The following is a 20806-nucleotide window of genomic DNA, read 5'->3' as shown; positions in this document are numbered from 1 at the left end:
TAACATTAACGATGGGGCAGATATTCATAACGTTAAAGGAGTCATCACCTGGAAATCGCAATTTCTCTTGTTAAAACATGCATATCTGTGTTTGACCTCAGTTGAAACTTGCCTGAAAGGCTGGAGTTTGAAAGTGGCGCCGTTTTTTCGCTTCTGCTCTTTTTCCGAACAGGAATAGCACACAAGGGTGTGCATTCCTAAAGCACGAGATTTTGATTCTGCGCCTTCGGTGACGTCACCGTGGCGGCTACTTGCATAAGCCCACCCCTCTTTCACCACCCAACCCCGCCCCGTCCGCTACCTGAAATCGCCGAAGCGCCGCCATTATGTTTTGGAGTCTGCATGCAGGCAAGCCCCCCCGGCTCTGTCCTTCCTGCGGCGAATCAACGCGCGCCTCATTACATATTATACAATGCACATCCGGACCAGTCAAAACCTCGCGCGTAATCTCGCGTGATAAAATCGCGGTACGAAAAAGGGTCAGAACAAGCTCAATGTTTGATTAAATTTATTTTTTTTTTTTCTAATAAGTTTTACGAATTGATCCAAAGCGATCCAAGGGGGGCTGGATACGTATAAAACCAGGTGATGACTCCTTTAATAGAATCACCTGTTCTTCATCTGAGAGATAAATTGTGTGCCGGAGTTAACATTCTGCAAGTTCTGTTAAACATACCAATTAAATCACGTAAATCACTACTTTGCTCTAAAGCAGCTTTAATGGTGTTTTGAGGTGAGTTGCCCCACTGTGCACCAACCCACATGCTCCCCGCTCTGTCTTCTTGGCTGTTTAGTGGTCATTAAACCTCCAGCCCACACACCGCAGCCCTGTAGGTGCTCCTCATTAAACGCACTGGGAAAAACCTCTTTCCTTTCTTCTTTAAAGTAGAGGCAGCTTTCTAAAGACAAAATATGTTTCTACCTTATGCTAATGTTCAGCAGATGTCGGGAGGACAGGCAGTTATCTGTGTGACGGATACGTTCAAACTTTCTTATGTGCTGTTCTTAAATATTTGCAAAGTCAGCGGAAAGACACGACCACACCTTTTAAACAGCCGGCGGACAGAGCAAACACAGCCGTACCTGAAGGCCAACACCTTATCTCAAAATAGCAGTACTTGGAAAATGCCTGTGTCAAACTACGTCCACTGGACTTTATACTTTTACAGTCTTCAGATATGTGCAGATAGATTTGGAAAGAGGATAAAACACACACAGAGAAGGCGGCGTGTACAAACACGCCAGAGGAAGAACAGCGTAGAGAGGTTAGGAGGGTCTGATAAGGCTCCCTTCCTGAAAAGCTGAACAATATGCTGCTTGACCCCTGTCCTTTCCTCCGACTTCTTCCCATGCGGAGTCACAAGGCCGGGGGCTTTAAGGGCAGGGAGGGGCGCTCTGTGTGTCCGGGGCTATCAGGCCGGCGGTGGCGCCGAGGCTGCAGTCAGTGCCCCCCGTGGCGTCCCAGTCTGAGTAGCAGACACGGGAGAAGTGTTGGGAAAAAACATCCTCGGGACGGGCTGATCTCCCTCCAATAACAGAGTCACCGTGTCCAAATAAACAGTCACCTCCTGAGTCCATCCGGCTGATCCAGGCTCGGCTCCCCAGCCCTCCCATCAAGACGTTTTCTCCAATATCATATTTTCCCTTCTAGCCGGGATAAAGGAACACCTGTTTACAGAACTGTGTCCCGACTGAAACGAGAGCTGAAGATGGAGGCTTTCTGTCATATTTGGTTACTTTCATCAGGACCTCACAGCCGAAGTATCTCATTTGGCAACGCGCTGCAGTAAGGGAGCCGTGACGTGCACTCGCGTTAAAACGGCCGCTGGCTTTAGTCAATAAACAGCGAGACTCTGCATGAGAGTCTATGCTTCTGGCAGAGGGTCTGCCTGCAGACCAGCAGGCTGTTGTGTCAATGGTTCACCCAAATATTAGTGTGAGTGACAACTGAGCCAACGGTCAAACTGGGGCGAGTAACTCGAAAAAAAAGAATATGAATGTCTTTTGAAGGTGAGCATTTCCTACAGTGCATAAAAGATGTGTCATATTTTAAGTAAAAGCTGAAGCTCCCCTGCGTCGCTGGCGGCGATCTGTGTGAAGTCGGTGAAAATGCACCAATTCGTGTCAACTGTCACCAATGGTCCATTGCATATTTCTGAAGGTAGTAAAAGTATGATTTCTACAAGTAATAGCAAACCTGTTGTAATTGAGCTGAAGGATGTGATGTTTGAATGACGTTACGGTGTGGAATGGGGAAGGAGTTGGATGATGAAATGTAAGAAGAATAAACAGAAATGGAATGTTCTTCAAGCATTCACACCAATTAGACCAGCTCCCATTATAATTACTGTTTTATTTCTGTGGTGTGAGCTTAGATAATGACTGTAAAGTTGTCTCACTGCAAGGTAAGCCGACAAAGACATTCTAAATATAGTGTTTCACTTGCACCCACCTAGCTTTTACGTTCAGGCATGTTCTGTTGGTCTCGGGCCCTGACGATGTAGGAAGTGGTTGAGATCTAAGGGAACGAGGTGGAGCTCAGAAGAGTTGAACCGCCGTGCCGGCATGTGCCGGCATGTGCCGGCATGTGCCGGCATGTGTGTGCATGTGAACGTGTGTTCCTGCCCTTTTGAATGTGTGTGTTTATCTTGTAGGGTTACGCTCTCTGCCAGGAGGCCGGCTGCCAGGCTGCGAGTTGCATTACACAAAAGTGAACTTGTGGTTGTGTAAAATATGATCAAACACACACAAAGCAAATAAAAATCAAACTACATCCCGCTGCAATTATTTGGCACACTCAAGTGCTCAATCAATCAATTTGAATGGAATAACCTTTTTTCCATAAATGGATGTGTCAAATTGTTTGCTGGTCGCTCAAGAGTAATTGTTGGAAAATTTCCCCCGTTTGATCTTTTTTTTTTTTTGTGTGTACAGTAATGTGTGGCTGGCCGGAGACTGATTGTTAGCACGAATGAATCTGTTTGTGTTTAAATGCTACGTGGTAAATCCTAACAGGATACGAGCTGTAAGATAACCACTGCTGATCTATAGGAGCATCTAATCTGTCCGACGATAGCAAACACATGACACAGCACCGTCCTGCCACCTCGCAGGAAGCCTCCAATCCATTACAGACATTATTGATGCAGAGTGTGAATGAGTCAGAGTCGTCTCTGCCCCGAACATTTACGCAGAGATGACAGAGGCGCCCAGTTAGGTGCTATGGATTTCCTTCTCATGCCTGTACAGTAGTGGGACAGTGTGAGAGTCCGTCTCCAGGAACTGACCAGGAACATCTTGTGAGGGGTTTTGTTGCATTCTTTATCTTGTGCCTTGGCTTCATGATTCACTTGATCTGATCATTGTCCACTGTGGGTGGCCGACAGAGTTATATTATCACACATCGCACCACAGTGGATGCCTATGTCTCCTCTTCTTGTCAGTCCACAAATATTCAGTCTGATATGATAAAATTGGAGAAATGTCTACCTGAGCAAAGAATGAGGTCACCCTTCGGTGCCCCCTCAGGGAAGCACTGTTAGCGCTGTTAGCTGCTAGCCATGCTGAGGGCTGTGTGCAGCCAATCCCTCAATGGGATCTGAATTTGGATTATAGCCCCCGCAGCGATTTATCATTGCAGCTCCAATAAATATAAGTCGGAGTAACAGTTTGCAGTGTGAGCAGCAGTTCATGACAGTAAAACGTCTATTATTATAAAGGGTTCTGCTCTTAAATTGCTAAAAACGAACACAGCAGTCCATTTCCATTACCAGAGGGAGATCAGGAGCCTCAAGTGACCTTCTTTATGAATTTGCCACCCACTGCTCAGCGTGCAAATGATAAACTTAGAGGGAGTAGTCATTTTAGCGTTTGCCGAGCCTCCAGTTGTTTGCCTGCAGAATCGTGGTTGGCGGGAATCCCCTCCAACCAACGCTCCTGAGCACAGAGCATGCCCTTGTGGCGTATTGACAATGATGATTAATCATCGGGTGATATTTGTAGATGGATGTGGGACCTGGGGGTTCATGGGAGTCAAAAAGGCAGCAGACAGACTGAACCATTGAGCAGGACTGCTGCGCCTGCCTGGAGGTAGACGTCGCTGGCAGGAGTCCACACAGCAGGCCTCTCTTTTCTCACTGGCTCTCGAACTCTGGGCCTCACAGATTGGTGCTTTTGGGGGGTAAGAGGAGGAGGGACACATGTCAGCAAATAATGTGGAAAAAGAACATCTGGGCTAACAGCCTGGAGTGGAATCTAACGTTCCCTCACAGCTACAACAGAAGATAAAAGAGATGTTGAAATATGGGGGGGTTGGATAAGGGTGCTGATGAGTACTAGGCTGTGGCATGGTAGCAATAACAACCTGATACCGTACAGAGCAGTGGAATAACTACACATATGGTCACTTCCTTCACTGGACGCAAACATTCCAAGATGACGGCGGCCAAAATCCAGAACCGTAGTCCACAAATCAATGGGTGACGTTACCATGACTACGTCCACTTCTCATATACGGTCCAAGTTCCCAGTCTTCGCTGAAAATGTACTATTTAGAACTTTCATTTCTTTTTTCTTCAGAATTCATGGTGACGCCGGTTGAGTGAGGAAAAGTAATCCTTTAAAGCCCCTGTGATTTATAATATTGGGCTATATAGATCAAATTGACTTGACTTTTAGTCATTTAAAGCATTTGACAAAAACACAAAGCTTTGACGTCGCTACTCTCAATGAAGAACATTATAAATACTGAGGAATTTGGTTGGATGGCTGGATTACTAAACAGGAACAGCTTTTTCTCCTTTCAAAACACTTTACTTCCTACACTGTGGATTCATACTACATACTCACCTCAACCACTGGGTTGCCATGTTCCAAAGACCAGCTGTCACACTTCATTTCAAGAGACTTCTTGAATATATGAAGCCGAACTAATCTCCAGCCCCTCTCCTGCATTTTCACATTCCTTTTTTCCGTTTTTCCAGTTTGTTACGCTGGTTTAGAGGAGTGAGACAGCTGCGTTCATCTGTTTCCTTAACTCTCCCCCAGATGAAACACGTGGAGGAGCGTTTTGGAAAAGACGCCAACAAAGAAGTTCTGCTGATGTGCATCGGCATCACGTCCGGTGTGGGCCGCCTCATCTTCGGCAGGGTGGCGGACTACGTTCAGGGAGTCAACAAGGTCTACCTGCAGGTCAGTGCCAGGCCTTCCACTGAGCTGAACCTCGGTGCTTTAACCACTATGGTTATCCCGATAATCATCATGCTGTTATCCCTTTACGTTTTAAGAAAACAAATACTTATATTGCATCACAGATAAGACACATTGTTTTTTAGTGAACATCTGAAATGAAACAAATAATCAAACAATCTTAAATAAATTATTTGTGCATAAATTGGCACATATTGAAAATGGAAAGATTGTGTGAGCCTTTTAAAAAATATTTTGTCTGGAGAACCCACATATTTTGATGTGGTTTTTCACTTCTCTAAAAGGACAGTGTGCTAGACAGCTTTTTTAAGTCACTCGTGACGATATTTATGATTATCCTGATAATAAAAATGCATCACAATCCATTTATTGTGAGTGTTTTTTCATCAGGATTCTCCCATCCCTCAGTACGACCATACCTTTTAAGCCTTTGAAAGCTAATTTGGTCATATTAAAGCTGCTTGTCGTCACCAATTAATGCCAATATTCAAAATATTTCAACTGAAATTGCATTTTTGTTGTCCTCCACGGATAAAATCATTGATATTATTTTACACTACAAAGAGGGAGTACTGAATGTGATTTCAGTTGTTCCTCTGAAACAGCATGGAGATGATCATGTAATACTAAAACGCTGGACTAGGCGTGTTTTTTATGACTACAAACCTCCATATTGTCCTTCTAGGTGACGTCCTTCCTCGTCATCGGCCTCATGTCCATGATGATCCCTCTGTGCAACATCTTCGGCGGGCTGATCGCCGTGTGCCTGCTGATGGGGCTGTTCGACGGCTGCTTCATCTGCATCATGGCCCCCATCGCCTTCGAGCTGGTCGGCGACAAGGACGTTTCCCAGGCCATCGGCTTCCTGCTGGGCCTGATGTCCGTGCCCATGACTGTGGGGCCGCCCATCGCAGGTAATGCAGTCTGTGTGAATGTCCAGCATCATCACATCGGAGTCTGGCTCAGTACATTTGAAGGCTTTTCATAGGCCATTGAGAGATCTCTGACCTCTGACCTCTCTGTGGAGGAAAAGCCAGAAAAGGATGAGATCAATTGAATATTACACTGTGTTGTTTATTCCACCACGTCTACGCAACAACAGGAAATGCTTATGTACACAGCACCAGCATGAATATTACTCCTCTTGAGAAAGGGAGGTAGTGAGGTGGAGCAGCTCTCAATATTCATTATATATTTTGTCCATCTTTAAATAAATAAATCATGTATCTGTCTCTGTTGTAAAGGCTTTCCAGAATGATCAATTATCATATCATTCTCATTCATAATTTACCAGAAGGCCAAATATCAGTGTCAGGTTGCAGAAAAACATATTTTATTTTATAAGATCTTCTATTAAAAAAAATATAGATTTTGTTAAAGAAAAAAGGGAATAATGCTAAAAATATATTTTAAGATACATAAGTCATAAAACAAGTATTGGGAAATATTGACAGTAAAAGTGTCACTAAACAACAAAAACATATAAAGAGATGTTGCTTGTGTGATATGTGCTGTCATTATAGTTCAGTATAGTGAAAATGCACATTTAATAAAGCTCTTAGTGAGAGTAAAGCGTCTTTGAGTACTAAGAAATATAAAATCAATTTTATTATGATTATTAGTTAAAGATTATCACACTTACAGGTCTTTAGCTCCACCTAGTGTTTATTTGGTCCTCTTTGTTGCTGTATTTGTATCAGTTATGAATTCTTTTTTTCACCACAAGAGAAAAAGAAGGATGTATTGTGGCAAAACGTCTGCTAGCTGTGGCAATCTTTTTCTTTTTTTCCAGCGGTTAATAGACCAGGTTCTTTAGCCATCATTTGACTTAATAATCAGTCTTTCTTATAAACATTCTGTCACCTCTATCTTAACAATATCAATATTAATATTAATAGTAATATTAACAGTAAACCTATTTTAGTTTGTTGACAACTAATTACAACACCCTCTATATTGATTAATGAAACAAGCATCTCCCATTGTCTCTGGAACTGGATTCAATTAAAAATGATTGGAATTTCCGAAATAGATATTCATGTATTTTCTTTTTGTCAAGTGAATGCAAATTGTTATGTAGTCTGTATTCTGTCTATGTGCCCCCTGGCGACCCCTGGTGACCCCTGGGGGGTCGGGACCAGTGGAATAGATGCTCTAAATGAGGGTTCAAGTCAAACTCGACCGCTGGGAGTCGTAACAGCAACCTGTTTCCCGTTCGCAGGCTTCCTGAGGGACCGACTGGGCAGCTACGACGTGGCCTTCTACCTGGCGGGTATCCCCCCGATCTTCGGCGGGGCCTTGCTGTGTCTGATTCCCTGGGTGGAGGCCCGGCGCAAGAGGAGGGAGAAGGAGGAGGGCCTGGACAAGGAGCAGGACGTCACCCAGAAGATGATGGAGCACGAGAAGGCCCAGGAAGACGCACAAAGCAAGACGGGAGAGTCGGTCCTCTGAGCGAAGGCAGACTGGGCGAGGACTCGGCTCTGAGTACTGACACGCAGGATGAGTAAGATTGTAACGGCCTTCAGTCGGAGAACATGCCAAAGTGACGAAACATATCAGATAGAGTCGAAGTACAGTTTAACATGAATGTGATCCTGAAGAACTGTGATTGTTTGACTGGACTAATCCAACAACACGCAAACTTGAAGTTTTAAATGGAAATTGAGGAAGACGGCACCTTTTCTTTTCCGTTTTGATACAAGGGAAAGAAGACCTGCCGTGCTCACTATGAATGCACGTCTTTAGCCAGTGTCTCTGTCATTTTTAAGGGAAAGGTGGACTCGAGGCCATTCTTCGTCTTCAGTTTTCAACACCGCCGTATGTATTTAGATGTAGGAACTGGGCATAAAAAGAACGCGCACACATTGGATGATACAAAACAGGAACCCGGTCACGTGTGGGAACATAACTTGACTTAGCCTCCGTCCCCATTTTTGTTTTGCTTCAGTGCAAAGTCGTCCGCTAATTCGTCCCAAAGCCAAAATTGCAAACATCGTCTGAGGGTTAATCTGTTCATAATATTTTAAAAGGGACAACAACAGTGTGAAGCTTCGGGATCGTCTGAGCTGTAAAAGCAGCTTTTATGATTTTACATCCTGCCTGAAACACTTGTGTTCTTCCCAAGACGAGCAGCTTCCTCCGGCTGGATCCAGGGAGTCTCATCTGTTATACAGCGGGATGGATTAGCAACCTGGACCCCCCTACTAAAGGCTCCTCGCTCACTAACTTTTGGTAATTAACAGGGTTCCCACCGGTCAGGGAATTTCTGGAATATCAGGGAATTTTAAAAAGTATTTTCCAGATAAGAAAGTCTGAAAATTGTATCGTTTTTTTGGGCCAAGTCAGGGAATATCAGGGAATTTTAGTAGCCATTTACCAAAATTTAATTTTTCTTTACCAGGTTATTTCACGAGTTTCCACAATTTCGTAGAGTGGTTGTCATGGGAACTTGTTTTTTTTCAGCGCCCATTTACCACTCATCAATGACAAATAACACAATAGATGTGCTCCAAGCAGTGAAAACTTTTAAGTTTTGTTCTTAAAGCTCACAAATGAATGGGTTTAACACTGTGGCTGCTGTTTGTCTGCTCAACACTAGGCAGCCTGTTTTCATCATCATTACATCGTGGAGATTCAGCTTTTTAGTCAGTGAAAGTCAGGAAACAGTCAGGGAATCTGACACTTGACTTTGAGTGGGAACCCTGGATTAATTACATATTAGTTGGTCGGAACTAAAGCAGAGTATATCTATGAAATCCACATTTATGGCCTTAATTGTTTATATTAAGTTTACGCTGCATGTATTCCTTCATTAAATAGTGGCTCAAAAACAAATTCTGATTATCAACTAATACAAACACAATAGAGTCAGAGGAATGGAGGAGTCAACAGGCCCCCTGGGCCCCCGTAGAGGGTTAATCAGGCCCTGATTGTACTGTGATGGATTCATGCAAAGGGAGGCTTGCAATCGAACTGTGTGCCTCAGAAACCTCATCAGTGTTAATATCTTTAAAGCTGTTTGATAATTTTTGTGGGGGGGCAATTGTGCTTATTGTCTTTGTTGCCGACAGCGAGACGAGAAAAATCAGCGGTGCTCGTTTCCTGTAGACGTATAAAACCAGCAGGTTGGCCGGAAACAAAAATCCACCGACTCGAAAGCTCAATTCATGTTTGAGCTCATCGGTGAAAAAAACAAAACAAAACAAGAATGTAAAAAAATATTAGTTGTGGTGCGGCACGGAATAGAGGCTGCAAAATCAAGAGCATGAATATAAAAATTATAATAATTATTTTTTTTAAATATAATATTACAAAAAATTGAATATAATCAGGGGATGTATGCGTATTTCTTTAAATGTCAAGTTATTCCTCCAACAATAAGAAATCTTAGCACCAGCTTCCAGTTAGGAACCTAAACATTGATTCATAATTAACAAATCCACATTGTGTTTTCTGTGTGTGTATTAATTGACTGAAGTGTTGGCATCAAGCAGTATTTCTTTTAAAATGATCAGCGGTGAGACCTGTTTTTACTGTTTTTATGTCTTTTTTTTCTTTCTTTCTCTGTAAATCTGGTCCAATATTTTCAAGCACAAACTTTTCATTGTGTGAAATGCATTTATGAAGTCGTGCCTCGTACGCCTTCTGGTGTATAAAAGTACCGGTGCACAAGTAGTCCCTCGCCACTTTATAAAAACGGCTATAATATGAGAGACTAAGTAGAAGTGAGTTTGACTAATCATTGACTAGGTGACCGTCAGTAGGGAAGTTCTAACTCTGTTCCCGGGTCATTACCCTTTAATAGGAAGGTGTTTGTTCTGTGTTTTCATGATGTATTTATTATTTTGTGGAGAATGTCATGCTGCGATGGGCATTTAACTAATGCCTTGTTTTCATTTGCTGGAGACCAAAATGTACAGAAATGGCTTAAAGGACCATACCAGTCTGATGCTGACTTCTCTCCATCAGCAGAGATCTAGTCTTCAACACATGGGCATCAGTGTCTACAGTGTCTACTTTATAGCTCAGCTTATCTGTTTTAACTGTCTTATTAACGAGCACTCTCGTTTTACTTTCTTCTACAAGGAACACATGTTCCCACGGCTGCATCCTATTGGTCAAAAGTTCTCTGGCTGGCTCTGATTGAACTTTGTGACCAGGAAGCGTTGATATAAACAAGCCTTTATGAGATACTGCTTTATGATCCACGATTCATGTAGAGAAGAAGATGCTTCCCAACATGTCCCAGTATGAATATGAGGAAGACGTACTGGGAGAAGTGGAAAAGCATTCTTATATGGAGAGTCTGAAATTCACAAGCCTGAGGTGTAACTTTCAGCCAATCGTTGACCTCCTTTATACTTTGGTTCCGCCCTCTGAGCTGTCGATCACAACAGAGCCAAGAGAGCAGCCGAATGTTATTACGCCTGGAAAAATAGTTCCTTACAAGAACTTGAAGGAGGAATTTAAGGAACCTTGACAAACATTTTCAGCTACATTCTGGAACGTTTATTGAATCTGGACAATCAGTGTCCAGATTCAACAGTGACCTGTTGTCATAGTAACACTGGTATGGCCCGTTAAGAGTGTTTTATTGCCGTCTCCCTAAAGCTGTCAGGCGTCAGTGTTCAGTGAAACTGTGCAGACTTGCTAGGAAGTCTCATCAGTCCGTCGCCCTTGACGACACACTTTTTGGATAAACAGTGCGCCGACACTAGAATTCTCTGTTTGTTTGTTTGTTTGTTTTCCCTCTGCAGGCCTCTCTACCTCCACCCGTCCCTCCGTCAGAGTCCAGTAGAGCAGCGTTCATGTTTGAGCAGCGCAAATAAACTACACAGTCTTAGAAAATGATCTAGCCGTCCAAAAACGTTGCTCTTTCATGAGGCGCTTGATGCTCAGAACCAGAAATGCCTTTTTTTGTGTTTTTCTTTTGTTTGAGAAACTTCAACAGCATTTACATCTTTACTCCCCACTAAATCTCTCTCTCTATATATATATATATATTATTATTATTTTGTAAGGATTAAATCACATCTGTTGCCTTTCATTTGAAACTCTCTTCTCTTTTCCGTCATAGTGCTTCCCCGATGTTTGTAGCATTTTATTGTGAATTTGCTGTAATTGTTTCGCCTCTCGCATCTAATCAAACCACTGGCTTGATGCATTTTGGTTTTTATGCTGCAAGTACAGCCGAAGATTTATTCCTGCAGCGCCAAAGAAATGGATACCCGCTTCTCTCATCCCAATTTAGCATCATTTTTGTCTTAATTTCTCTTCATGTATTGGTTTTGTTTTAATGCCTGTTATACCCAAATGTTTTCTACTAAAATATTTTTGTTCTATCTTTCCTATCTGCTGCAGGATGTGTAGTGAACTACAGTATATGCAATGTAATATTATGTAAACACAATCAGATTTCAGCGTTTTCAAGACAGTAAAAAAAACTGTGACTTTCTCCTGATTTTTTTCTTTTAGGTGGCTACAGTGTGTCACCACTGAGCTCACACAGTGTCACATAGGTGACAGGTGCTCCCTAGGGCGCAAAATGCCAGCAACAGAGGGGTTTTTTTCAGTGAAAGTGCGCCCTCTCGTGGCGACAATGGAATAGCCTCGCTTTCTTTTCTGTTGTTACACCAACATTATCAACAAAACAGACTTGTATTTACAAAAGTAGACACACTGCAGCCGAGAACTGTTAGTCATGAGTAGACGTGATGAACAGTCTCACCAGCGTTGCCAGGGCCGACGCTGCAAAACACATCTATAAACAGACAAAATCTCGCTGTAGACTGTGGAGTCGGCTGAGGCCAAGTGAACATAGTTCAAGGTTAATTTATTGCCATTTTACAACATGCAAGAAAAAACACAAACGGTCGACTTAGAGTTCAAAGCAAAAACATAAACGTATTTTACAACATCAAAACATTAAACATTCAACTCTCCCGCCGATGAATGAGCTGGTTTTTATGATGTCTTGACCCACTCAGACATTTGTTCATAGAGTTGTGGCTCCCCTAGAAATCCCAGGTACCCAGCTCTCTCCCATTCACATGCTTTATTGGTTTTGACCCCAGTCGTGGTTGCCCATCTTTCTTAAGGAAGCAGGATTTGTGAGAAGTCTGAGAGGAAGTGCTGCCTGAGGGGGGCTGAACTCAGGGGACAAATATTCCCAATGTATGTGGCGGCCTGGGAGGTAATGAACATGTGGACATTCAGGGGGGCCACCAAAATAACGTGTGAATTTATGGTCCGTTATGGAACAGGAAACATTACATTATTATATGAACAAGAGCTAGAGTTACAGTGTGTGTGTGTGTGTGTGTGTGTGTGTGTGTGTGCGCGTGTGTGAGACAGCATACAGTGGCTGTTTGTTTCATCCAGCGCTCACATTAGTAGTTATCAAGGCACCTGCTGTTAAATCAAGTCTGAACAGCATGAATCAAAACTGCTGGGACACAAAAAAGTGCCAGTTTTCATTGTGAATAAAATTTTAAAATATATTTTTATGTTTTCATGGGAACAAAGTTAAACTTGACAGAAATATTATAATAACACTTTAGGATTAAAGTATTTAATGAATCACTATAAACCAGTATTACAGAGGGCAACGTGGTATTACTATTATTTCTACTAATTCATCACTAAAAAGTATTCAAAGGATATAGAGAAAAAATATATGAATAAAAATATTATTATTAAAATGAATGTAATGCAGGCCTACTCATATAAAATATATTTTACCTTATACCTTTGCTAGTAAGTAATTGATATTAAAATGTATAGGCTATATCAAAGGTACTTGTTACACGACATCATGTGCAATAGTAACAAGTGTACATCATGTTCCACTAAATGTACTAATATTTATCAAAATGTGGTATTTCTTTGTTAAACGAGGACATGGTTCCCATTTTATTTTTTATGACGTATGAACAAATATACCATTGAGTGCACTACAGTGTTCTTGAACACTAGAGGCCGCCATGCCACCCTTTTTTTTAACGCGTCAGCTGAATCAGAGAGGGAAAATAAGTGAAGAGGTCTCACTCTACTTTGAGTTCAGGACGCTAATGACGTCAACGACCGTCTGAATTAGCTGATATATGCAGTATTTCGCCGTGTCGTTAATGGAAAGGCTTTGTGTCGCAGGTATTGTTCCGTTAAAACTGTGGCGAATTAATTAGTAAGTGAATCCAAACTAAAGAACACGTGTGTTTGGGTGAGTTTTCATTTTGTTTGGCCAGGGACAGACAGGTGGAATCACGCATGGAAGTTATGTGTTGCTGTCATCTCACAGTGCCACTTGTGCTCGCTGGTTGATGATTAAACCTGATTTGCAGCCTATGACATTCTTATGATTTCAAGTGTTATATGTTCCATATTTAATCATTAATGTTAATGTTTCTGTGTAAATGTAATATTCCACACTTGATGTGCTCCTCCAGCTTCCCCCAGTAATCCTGTGTTTGACGTTGCAACGCTAAAAGACAGTGAGTCCTTATGGACCTGACAATATGACGGTGGGACAGCCCTCAGGGACTTAACAGACGCTCATCCAAGTCCGTGGGTCCTTGAGGGGGACACTGGGATTGGGCCACAGACTCTATTTAAGAAGTGGGCATAGTCACAATCTTGGATTTTTTGCAATCAGTGAAAGGAAGTGACCATATTTGGATCTGACCAACCCTACTGTATCAGGTTCAATCTAACAAAGTTAGCTTCATAATTCAAGATCAACTTTACAGCTAAGTGTTGCAGTCATCTTAGAAGCTACCTGCATTGGTAGCAACCTGTCAATCACAGGGTAGCCCCGCCCTAAAGCATCCCCTGCTTTATGGTCTGTTTGACTCGAAATGGACCATAATTTACTAAATGAACATCATGTTGTATTGAAGAAGACTTGACACTAGACATTGAGACAATTAACTAATAAAAATATGAGTTGAGAAGTAGGGTAATTTCTAATTGACTTCAATGAGTCACCCCCTGGTGGCCAGCAGCTAGAATGCAAGTTTAAAGCACTTTAGCATTTGCTTCAGAACCGGGAATAGAAAAATAGCAGTCAACACACTAAGCGACTAATAATACCCCCATGTATTACTAAATCATAACTAAAAATATATATATAGAAATGTGGTTCTGCGCATGCGTTCGCCGCGTCATTTGGTGGGCGCGTCGCCCGCATGACCCTCCGTGTCAATAGACGATCTTTGCAAAAACCCAGTAACTACGCGTCCGCTGTCGGCGTATGGTGGTCGGATCCCGTTCGGTGGTGGCGGACCGCGGGCATCCTCTGAACCGTCCAGCGGGCTTTAAAGATGACCGGCTCCGTCTGAGAAACGGGACGCGTACCGACAGCCAATCAAACGTTGTCTCCGTTGACTCGTCCGTTAACGGCGGTCTGACAGCTAACATCACCGTCAGCAAGTCGCGTTGATTAAACCGACAGGTTATGTCGTTGTCCGCCGTGCGAGACACCGTCGTCATCAAGAAGCAGGTCCGTTTCGCCAGCATGGACGACGAAGAGGACGACAACGACGAGCAGGAGGAGGACACCCTGTTTGACAAGAGAAAGGACACGGGGAGAGGGCCGAGGAGCGCGCTGAAGGCGGCCAAGAGGGGCACGAAACCGGGACGCGGCGACCGGGTGGAAGTGGTCGGTGGCGGAAGAAGGGGCGGATGTGGAGCGTGCGGCCGCTGGATGGTCACCCTCGCGCTCTGCGCATCTTTCCTGGGCTTGGTACGTTTTGGGAGTGGACGCTAAAAAGTCCGTGTGGTGGTTTATATAAACATTAATGTACCCGAGAGTTCCTCAACAAGCAGTTTCAATATTAGTCGCGATAAAGCAAACGCTCCGTTAGCTAGCTGAGGACGTTACTCTTATCAGTTAGCATCAAACACCTGTTCACGGAACAAGGTGGCAACGCGCATATATGAGAGAGAAACACGCAGTAGATTATTACTCTTAGTGGAACGACTTGTTTCTGCAAAGCCTCAGTTATTTGAGTTGCCTGTTTTACAGAGTACAGTACAGATACTTCAAAAAGACTCTGGTAAAAGTACTGTACTTTACTTGAGTAAAAGTGGGTAAAGTACAGGCTCTGAAATGTACTAAAAGTATAAATTATGAAATAAAAAGTATCACTTTGATTGACAAAAATATACTTAAAATAAAAAGTATCACTTTGAAGGACAATGTACTCAAAGTTTAAGGTAAAAAGTATCACCTTGAAGGACAAAAATGTTCTCAAAATGTATCAAATTGAAGGACTAAAATGTACTCAAATCTAAAGTAAAAAGTATCCCTATGAAGGGCATTACTACAAACTTTTCTAACTTAATCTCGCCTCATATTAATAAGAATAAAATATTAGTAGAAAGTCCAGATATTTGTTTTAGAATGTAGGGTGGAAAAGAAAAATAAACACTAAAGTAATGTACACATATCATAAAATTCTATTTAAGTACTTAGAACAAAGTATTTGTACTTCGTTACTTCCCACCTCTGGTCAGTAATGTCTCTGTACATTTGCTGCTCCAGGAAGGAGGAACTCGCATATCCAGCTGGTTAAGATGTGTGATTAGGGATCCTGCACACGGGATTTACATAGTTGTAAAACTTGCTCTTCCACCACGTCCTCTGCATCAGATTACCGACAGACATCGGCAGGTAGTTACTCCAAGAATGCTCCTTTCTCCATTTACACGGGGATCAGTAAAGAGAAAAGTACACATGCAGGCCTGGTTCACACCCATTCATGTCCATTTGTCTGTTTGTTTCTGACAAACATCGTTGGTGGTTGTTAAAGAAACAGTTTAGTAGTAGTCAAAGTTAAAAGTCAGTTTTCACAATGTCACCTTCAAGTGCTTTGTTGTCGGGACTAATTGAACAAAGCTATGTAATAATTAACTATTAGTCCATGTGTTAGGGATGGAACTATAAATAGCATTGGTCTATATCGTGTTAAGTGTACTTACAAAACAGATTAAAAGGGCTTAATACTTGTTGCCCTGTTAAAAATAGAGAATTACCCGAAGAGCTTACTACTCATGATGTAGACTTGTTCATGTTTTTCAGAGTCGGCAACACGTATTTACTATAATTCCGATACCACATGAAGGCAGCATAAAACGTGAATATTTGCAGTGAGAATAGTCTTGTGGCAACTCTTCGGCTATTTACACACGGCCGCATTGAACATGCTCCTCAAGTTAGCGATATAGTTAACTAGCTGAAAGTCTACTGAGGCTGCAGATTTAGTAGTAGTAGCAGTAGTAATACTGGTAGTAGTATAAGGAGCGATGAATATGGTGAGTCAATGGGTTGTTCTCAGGACTTTCATTCAGGAGACCAATGTTAAGTCCTTTGAGAAGCTTTCTTTTACACTTGGTTGACTTATTTATTTCTGTTTTTAATTATTATATTTATAAAAAGTCGAGCACAGTGAATTCACTCTCTCATTGTGACTCCTGCTGATTTTTCCAGGGGATGAGTATCTCGGTTCTCGGCCCCACATTCGAGGACCTGGCCGTGAACGTGAAGAAGAACATCAGCAATATTTCTTACATCTTCGTTGGCCGCTCTGCGGGCTACATCTGTGGTTCCCTCTTAGGAGGCGTTCTTTTCGACTGCATGGACCCCAACCTCCTGCTAGGTAAACCTTCATCCATGTGTGTTGTACGTGGTGTGGTGTAAGCATGGGCATCATTTCCACATGCTATTCTAGGACTTGATTCTGACTTTTTGCTGGACATGTTGGCTGGCTATATTCCTCTCAGGAGAGCTTGCTGGGTGAGTGAATGTGTGAGAGAGTGTTGAACACGCATGTATTGCAGTGGCTTTTACCGGTGATGTTCATGCTGGCTTAAATACACAAGTTGATAGTTACTGATCACTGTATCCTGAAAGCCTGCGCTGCGATTTTGTTCTAGTCTTAAATATGAAACGGTTGATAACAGCTGGACTATGTAGCTCCATCCACTTCATGGAGTCACATAGGAAAGACCTGAATAAATCCCATTATAAACACTGGGCAGTTTAGACATGTAAAGTAACCAGAGGTGTGAAATCATAAAGTGCATGTGAACAAAACTGTTGTTAGACATACGATACACAGATAGTTGTGTACATTAATCAGAATTTGACTTTTTTCAACATGCTATACATTTTTTTACTTTTTTCGACGTACTATACTATGACTTTTTTTGACATACTATGATTTTTCCCCACATACTATACTATGACTTTTTCCCCACATACTATACTATGACTTTTTTTGACATGCTATACTTTTTTTTTAACTTTTTTCGACATACTATACTATGACTTTTTTCCACATGCTATACTTTTTTTTAACTTTTTTCGACATACTATACTAAAACTTTTTTCGACATACTATACTAAAACTTTTTTCGACATGCTATACTATGACTTTTTTCCACATGCTATACTTTTTTCGACATACTGTACTGACTTTTTTCGACATACTATCCTATGACTTTTTCAACATGCTATAGTTTTTTTTTTACTTTTTTCGACATAATGTACTGACTTTTTTTCGACATACTATACTATGACTTTTTTCCACATGCTATAGTTTTTTTTTACTTTTTTCGACATAATGTACTGACTTTTTTTCGACATACTATTCTGACTTTTTTCCACATACTATACTATGACTTTTTTCCACATGCTATAGTTTTTTTTTAACTTTTTTCGACATACTGTACTGACTTTTTCTCGACATACTATACTATGACTTTTTTCAACATGCTATAGTTTTTTTTTACTTTTTTCGACATACTGTACTATGACTTTTTTTCGACATACTATACTATGACTTTTTTCCACATGCTATAGTTTTTTTTTTTTTTTACTTTTTTCAACATACTATACTATGACTTTTTTCAACATACTATACTATGACTTTTTTCGTCATGACTTTTTTTTGACATACTATAGTCTATGACTAATATATATATATATTTTTTTTCTGACATCACTGACTATTTTTTCACTTTTTTCGTCATGCTATACTATGACTTTTTTTCTATACTTGGGTGGCTGTGCCTCAGAGGTAGAGTGAGTCGTCCTCCAATTGGAAGAATTTGAAGAAGGAAGTTTGAATCCTGGCTCCTCCAGTTTGACTTTTTTTATGACGTTTTTCAACATGCTATACTATAATTTTTTTTTACTTTTCGACATACTATACTATTACTTTTTTTTTACTTTTTGACATACTACACTATTACTTTAAAACATTTTTTGACATACTATAACTTTTTTATATGCTAACTATGACTTTTTTCTGACGTTTTTAAATATACTATACTATGACTTTTTGTCATGAATACTTTACCATGACGTTTTATGACATGCTATACTATGAATTTATGACGTTTTTAGCTATACTATGATTTTTCTATGACTTTTAATGGACTATACTATGACGATACAATACTGTTTTTCAACATGCTATATTATGACTTTTTATAATATATTATACTATGACATATTAGACACTATGACTTGACTTTTCAACAAACTATACTATGATTTCTTTCATGACTTTATTGGACTTTCTAGACTATGACTTTAGAAAGATTAATTAATTTAGTTAGCTTAAATAACAGGTTCTTCAGACTGACACCACATATCCTACTAAAAATGAACTGTGTTCCTCTGGTTGTTCTTGCCTTCCAGGTTTTTCTATGCTGGTCACATCCGTTGGAATGTGTGCCATCCCGTTCTGTAAACAGGCTCTGCTCCTCACTGGGCTTATGTCCTGTATTGGGATTTCTATGGGCATTCTGGATACAGGTAGGACAACTCGACAATACATGAGCAAATATTTTAGGTTACCTGGAGTGAAACATCATAGCTAGTGGAATGAATAACAGTATTCAATGAGTTAATGAAGATTGATGTCTGGAGTCTTACAGGTATCATTCGTTGATTTTATTTATTTACTTCAGATCTTACACATAACAGGTGCACTTGTGACTCGTTTAGTTTAGTTTAGTTGAATTTGTTTGGGCGGTACATTTCTCAGCTGCTTCATGATTTTTAGTAGTTATACCAGATAATTAAAAGGTACTCTGCGTATGTTGAACTTGCTTCGTAGTTCAGGCCTCTGCTGAGCTCGACATTTCTGTACTTTAGTGAAAGTGCCTTTATTATAATGTCTATAACCAGTCTGTGTCCATCAAAGAGCAAAAAAGAAGGAAAACACTGCAGGATTAGGACGGCCATCATTCAGCCGTGATGAATGTTAATGATGTTCTCCTCCTCTGTCCATCAGGTGGGAACGTCCTCATCCTGAACACGTGGGGCGAGCAGGCGGGCCCTCACATGCAGGCTCTGCACTTCAGCTTCGCAGCCGGGGCCTTCGCGTCTCCCATCATAGCCAAGCTGCTGTTTGGGCCTGATGGCAACAGCAGCACGGACGTCATGCTGACCAACTCCACAACTGCAGAAGAAAGCGCCAAAGATCTCGGCCCTCATGCGGTCATCCGCTACGTCCACAGCAGGAGCAGCACCCTCAAATCCATGTGGGCCTACGTCGTGATCGGCTCCTTCGTGTTTCTCATCGCCTTCCTCTTCTTCATCCTCTATTCGATCAGAAGCACGTCACATGACAAAGCCCGCGCGTCATCGGGAAAGCCCCTGGTGGCCAAACATCATATAGCTCTTATCGTCCTCCTCTCCTTCTTCTTCTTCGCCTACGTAGGTGCCGAGGTGGCGTACGGCTCCTTCATCTTCACCTTCGCCAAGGACTTTGTCCACATGCCTCAGTCCCAGGCGGCCGGGCTGAACTCATTGTTCTGGGCGACGTTCGCCGCCTGCAGGGGGTTGGCCATCTTCTTTGCCGCCTGCATGTACCCGGGCACCATGATCCTGCTCAGCCTGGTGGGCTCCACCGTGTCCTCTCTGCTCCTCTGCCTTTTCAGCAGGGACAACGTGGCCCTGTGGGTCTGCACTGGTGTGTACGGAGCCTCCATGGCCACCACCTTCCCCAGCGGCATCTCCTGGGTGGAGCAGTACACCACGGTGACGAGCCACACGGCAGCGGCCTTTGTGGTGGGGGCGGCACTGGGGGAGATGGTGCTTCCTGCTCTCGTCGGCTTCCTGCTGGGGAAGTTCCACGACCAGCCCCTGCTCATGTACCTGTCGCTCATCACGGCCACCTTCACCTCCATCCTCTTCCCGGTCATGTACAAGCTCGCCTCAGCCCCCGTTGGCCAGAGCAGGAAGCCCCGTGTCAGGGGGCGGCCTGACGCGGATGACAGCGAATACCGTCAGGCGTTGCTGGACTCAGGAGCCAATGACGAGGAAGAGGAGGAGGAGCTGGACAACGAGGCTGACCAGTGGAACGACGCAGACTTCGAGGTCATTGAAATGGATGATGCGGCGAGTCTCATCAGTTCACCCAACAAGGCTTCCTCTCTTCCCGACATCACTGGTCTAACTGGGAGCTCCTCTGCCTCTCACGCCCAGGCGCCACTAGGTGGCGCCTCATTCCTGGACACCACGCCACTGGTGGGAGACTCTCCCAGACGCAAACTACAGCTCTCTCTGGACCGCGAGAAGAGAGACTGA

The 20806-nt window shown here is 42.4% G+C and overlaps 2 protein-coding genes across 2 annotated transcripts in view; both read left to right on the top strand.

The window, feature by feature from the left end:
• Positions 1–11661, top strand: part of slc16a10 (solute carrier family 16 member 10) — a 41680-nt gene extending 30019 nt beyond the window's left edge. The window contains exons 4-6 of the mRNA XM_084030653.1: positions 5047–5190; positions 5894–6122; positions 7430–11661. Of these exons, the coding sequence (XP_083886779.1) occupies positions 5047–5190; positions 5894–6122; positions 7430–7659 (603 nt within the window). The 3' untranslated portion in view covers positions 7660–11661. The remainder of the gene's footprint in view (positions 1–5046; positions 5191–5893; positions 6123–7429) is intronic.
• Positions 11662–14438: 2777 nt separating this feature from the next.
• On the top strand, positions 14439–20806 carry mfsd4b (major facilitator superfamily domain containing 4B; the record flags this gene model as incomplete). Its single annotated transcript, XM_084030651.1, has 4 exons — positions 14439–14947; positions 16694–16862; positions 18911–19027; positions 19509–20806. Exons 1-4 carry the CDS (start codon positions 14660–14662, stop codon positions 20804–20806), a joined length of 1872 nt encoding a protein of 623 aa, XP_083886777.1. The 5' UTR covers positions 14439–14659.

Source organism: Eutrigla gurnardus, assembly GCF_963514095.1.
Source record: "Eutrigla gurnardus genome assembly, chromosome: 16".
Taxonomy (NCBI): Eukaryota; Metazoa; Chordata; class Actinopteri; order Perciformes; family Triglidae; genus Eutrigla; species Eutrigla gurnardus.
The sequence above is the reverse complement of the archived record's forward strand: the minus strand, read 5'-3'. Positions and strand labels throughout refer to the sequence as shown.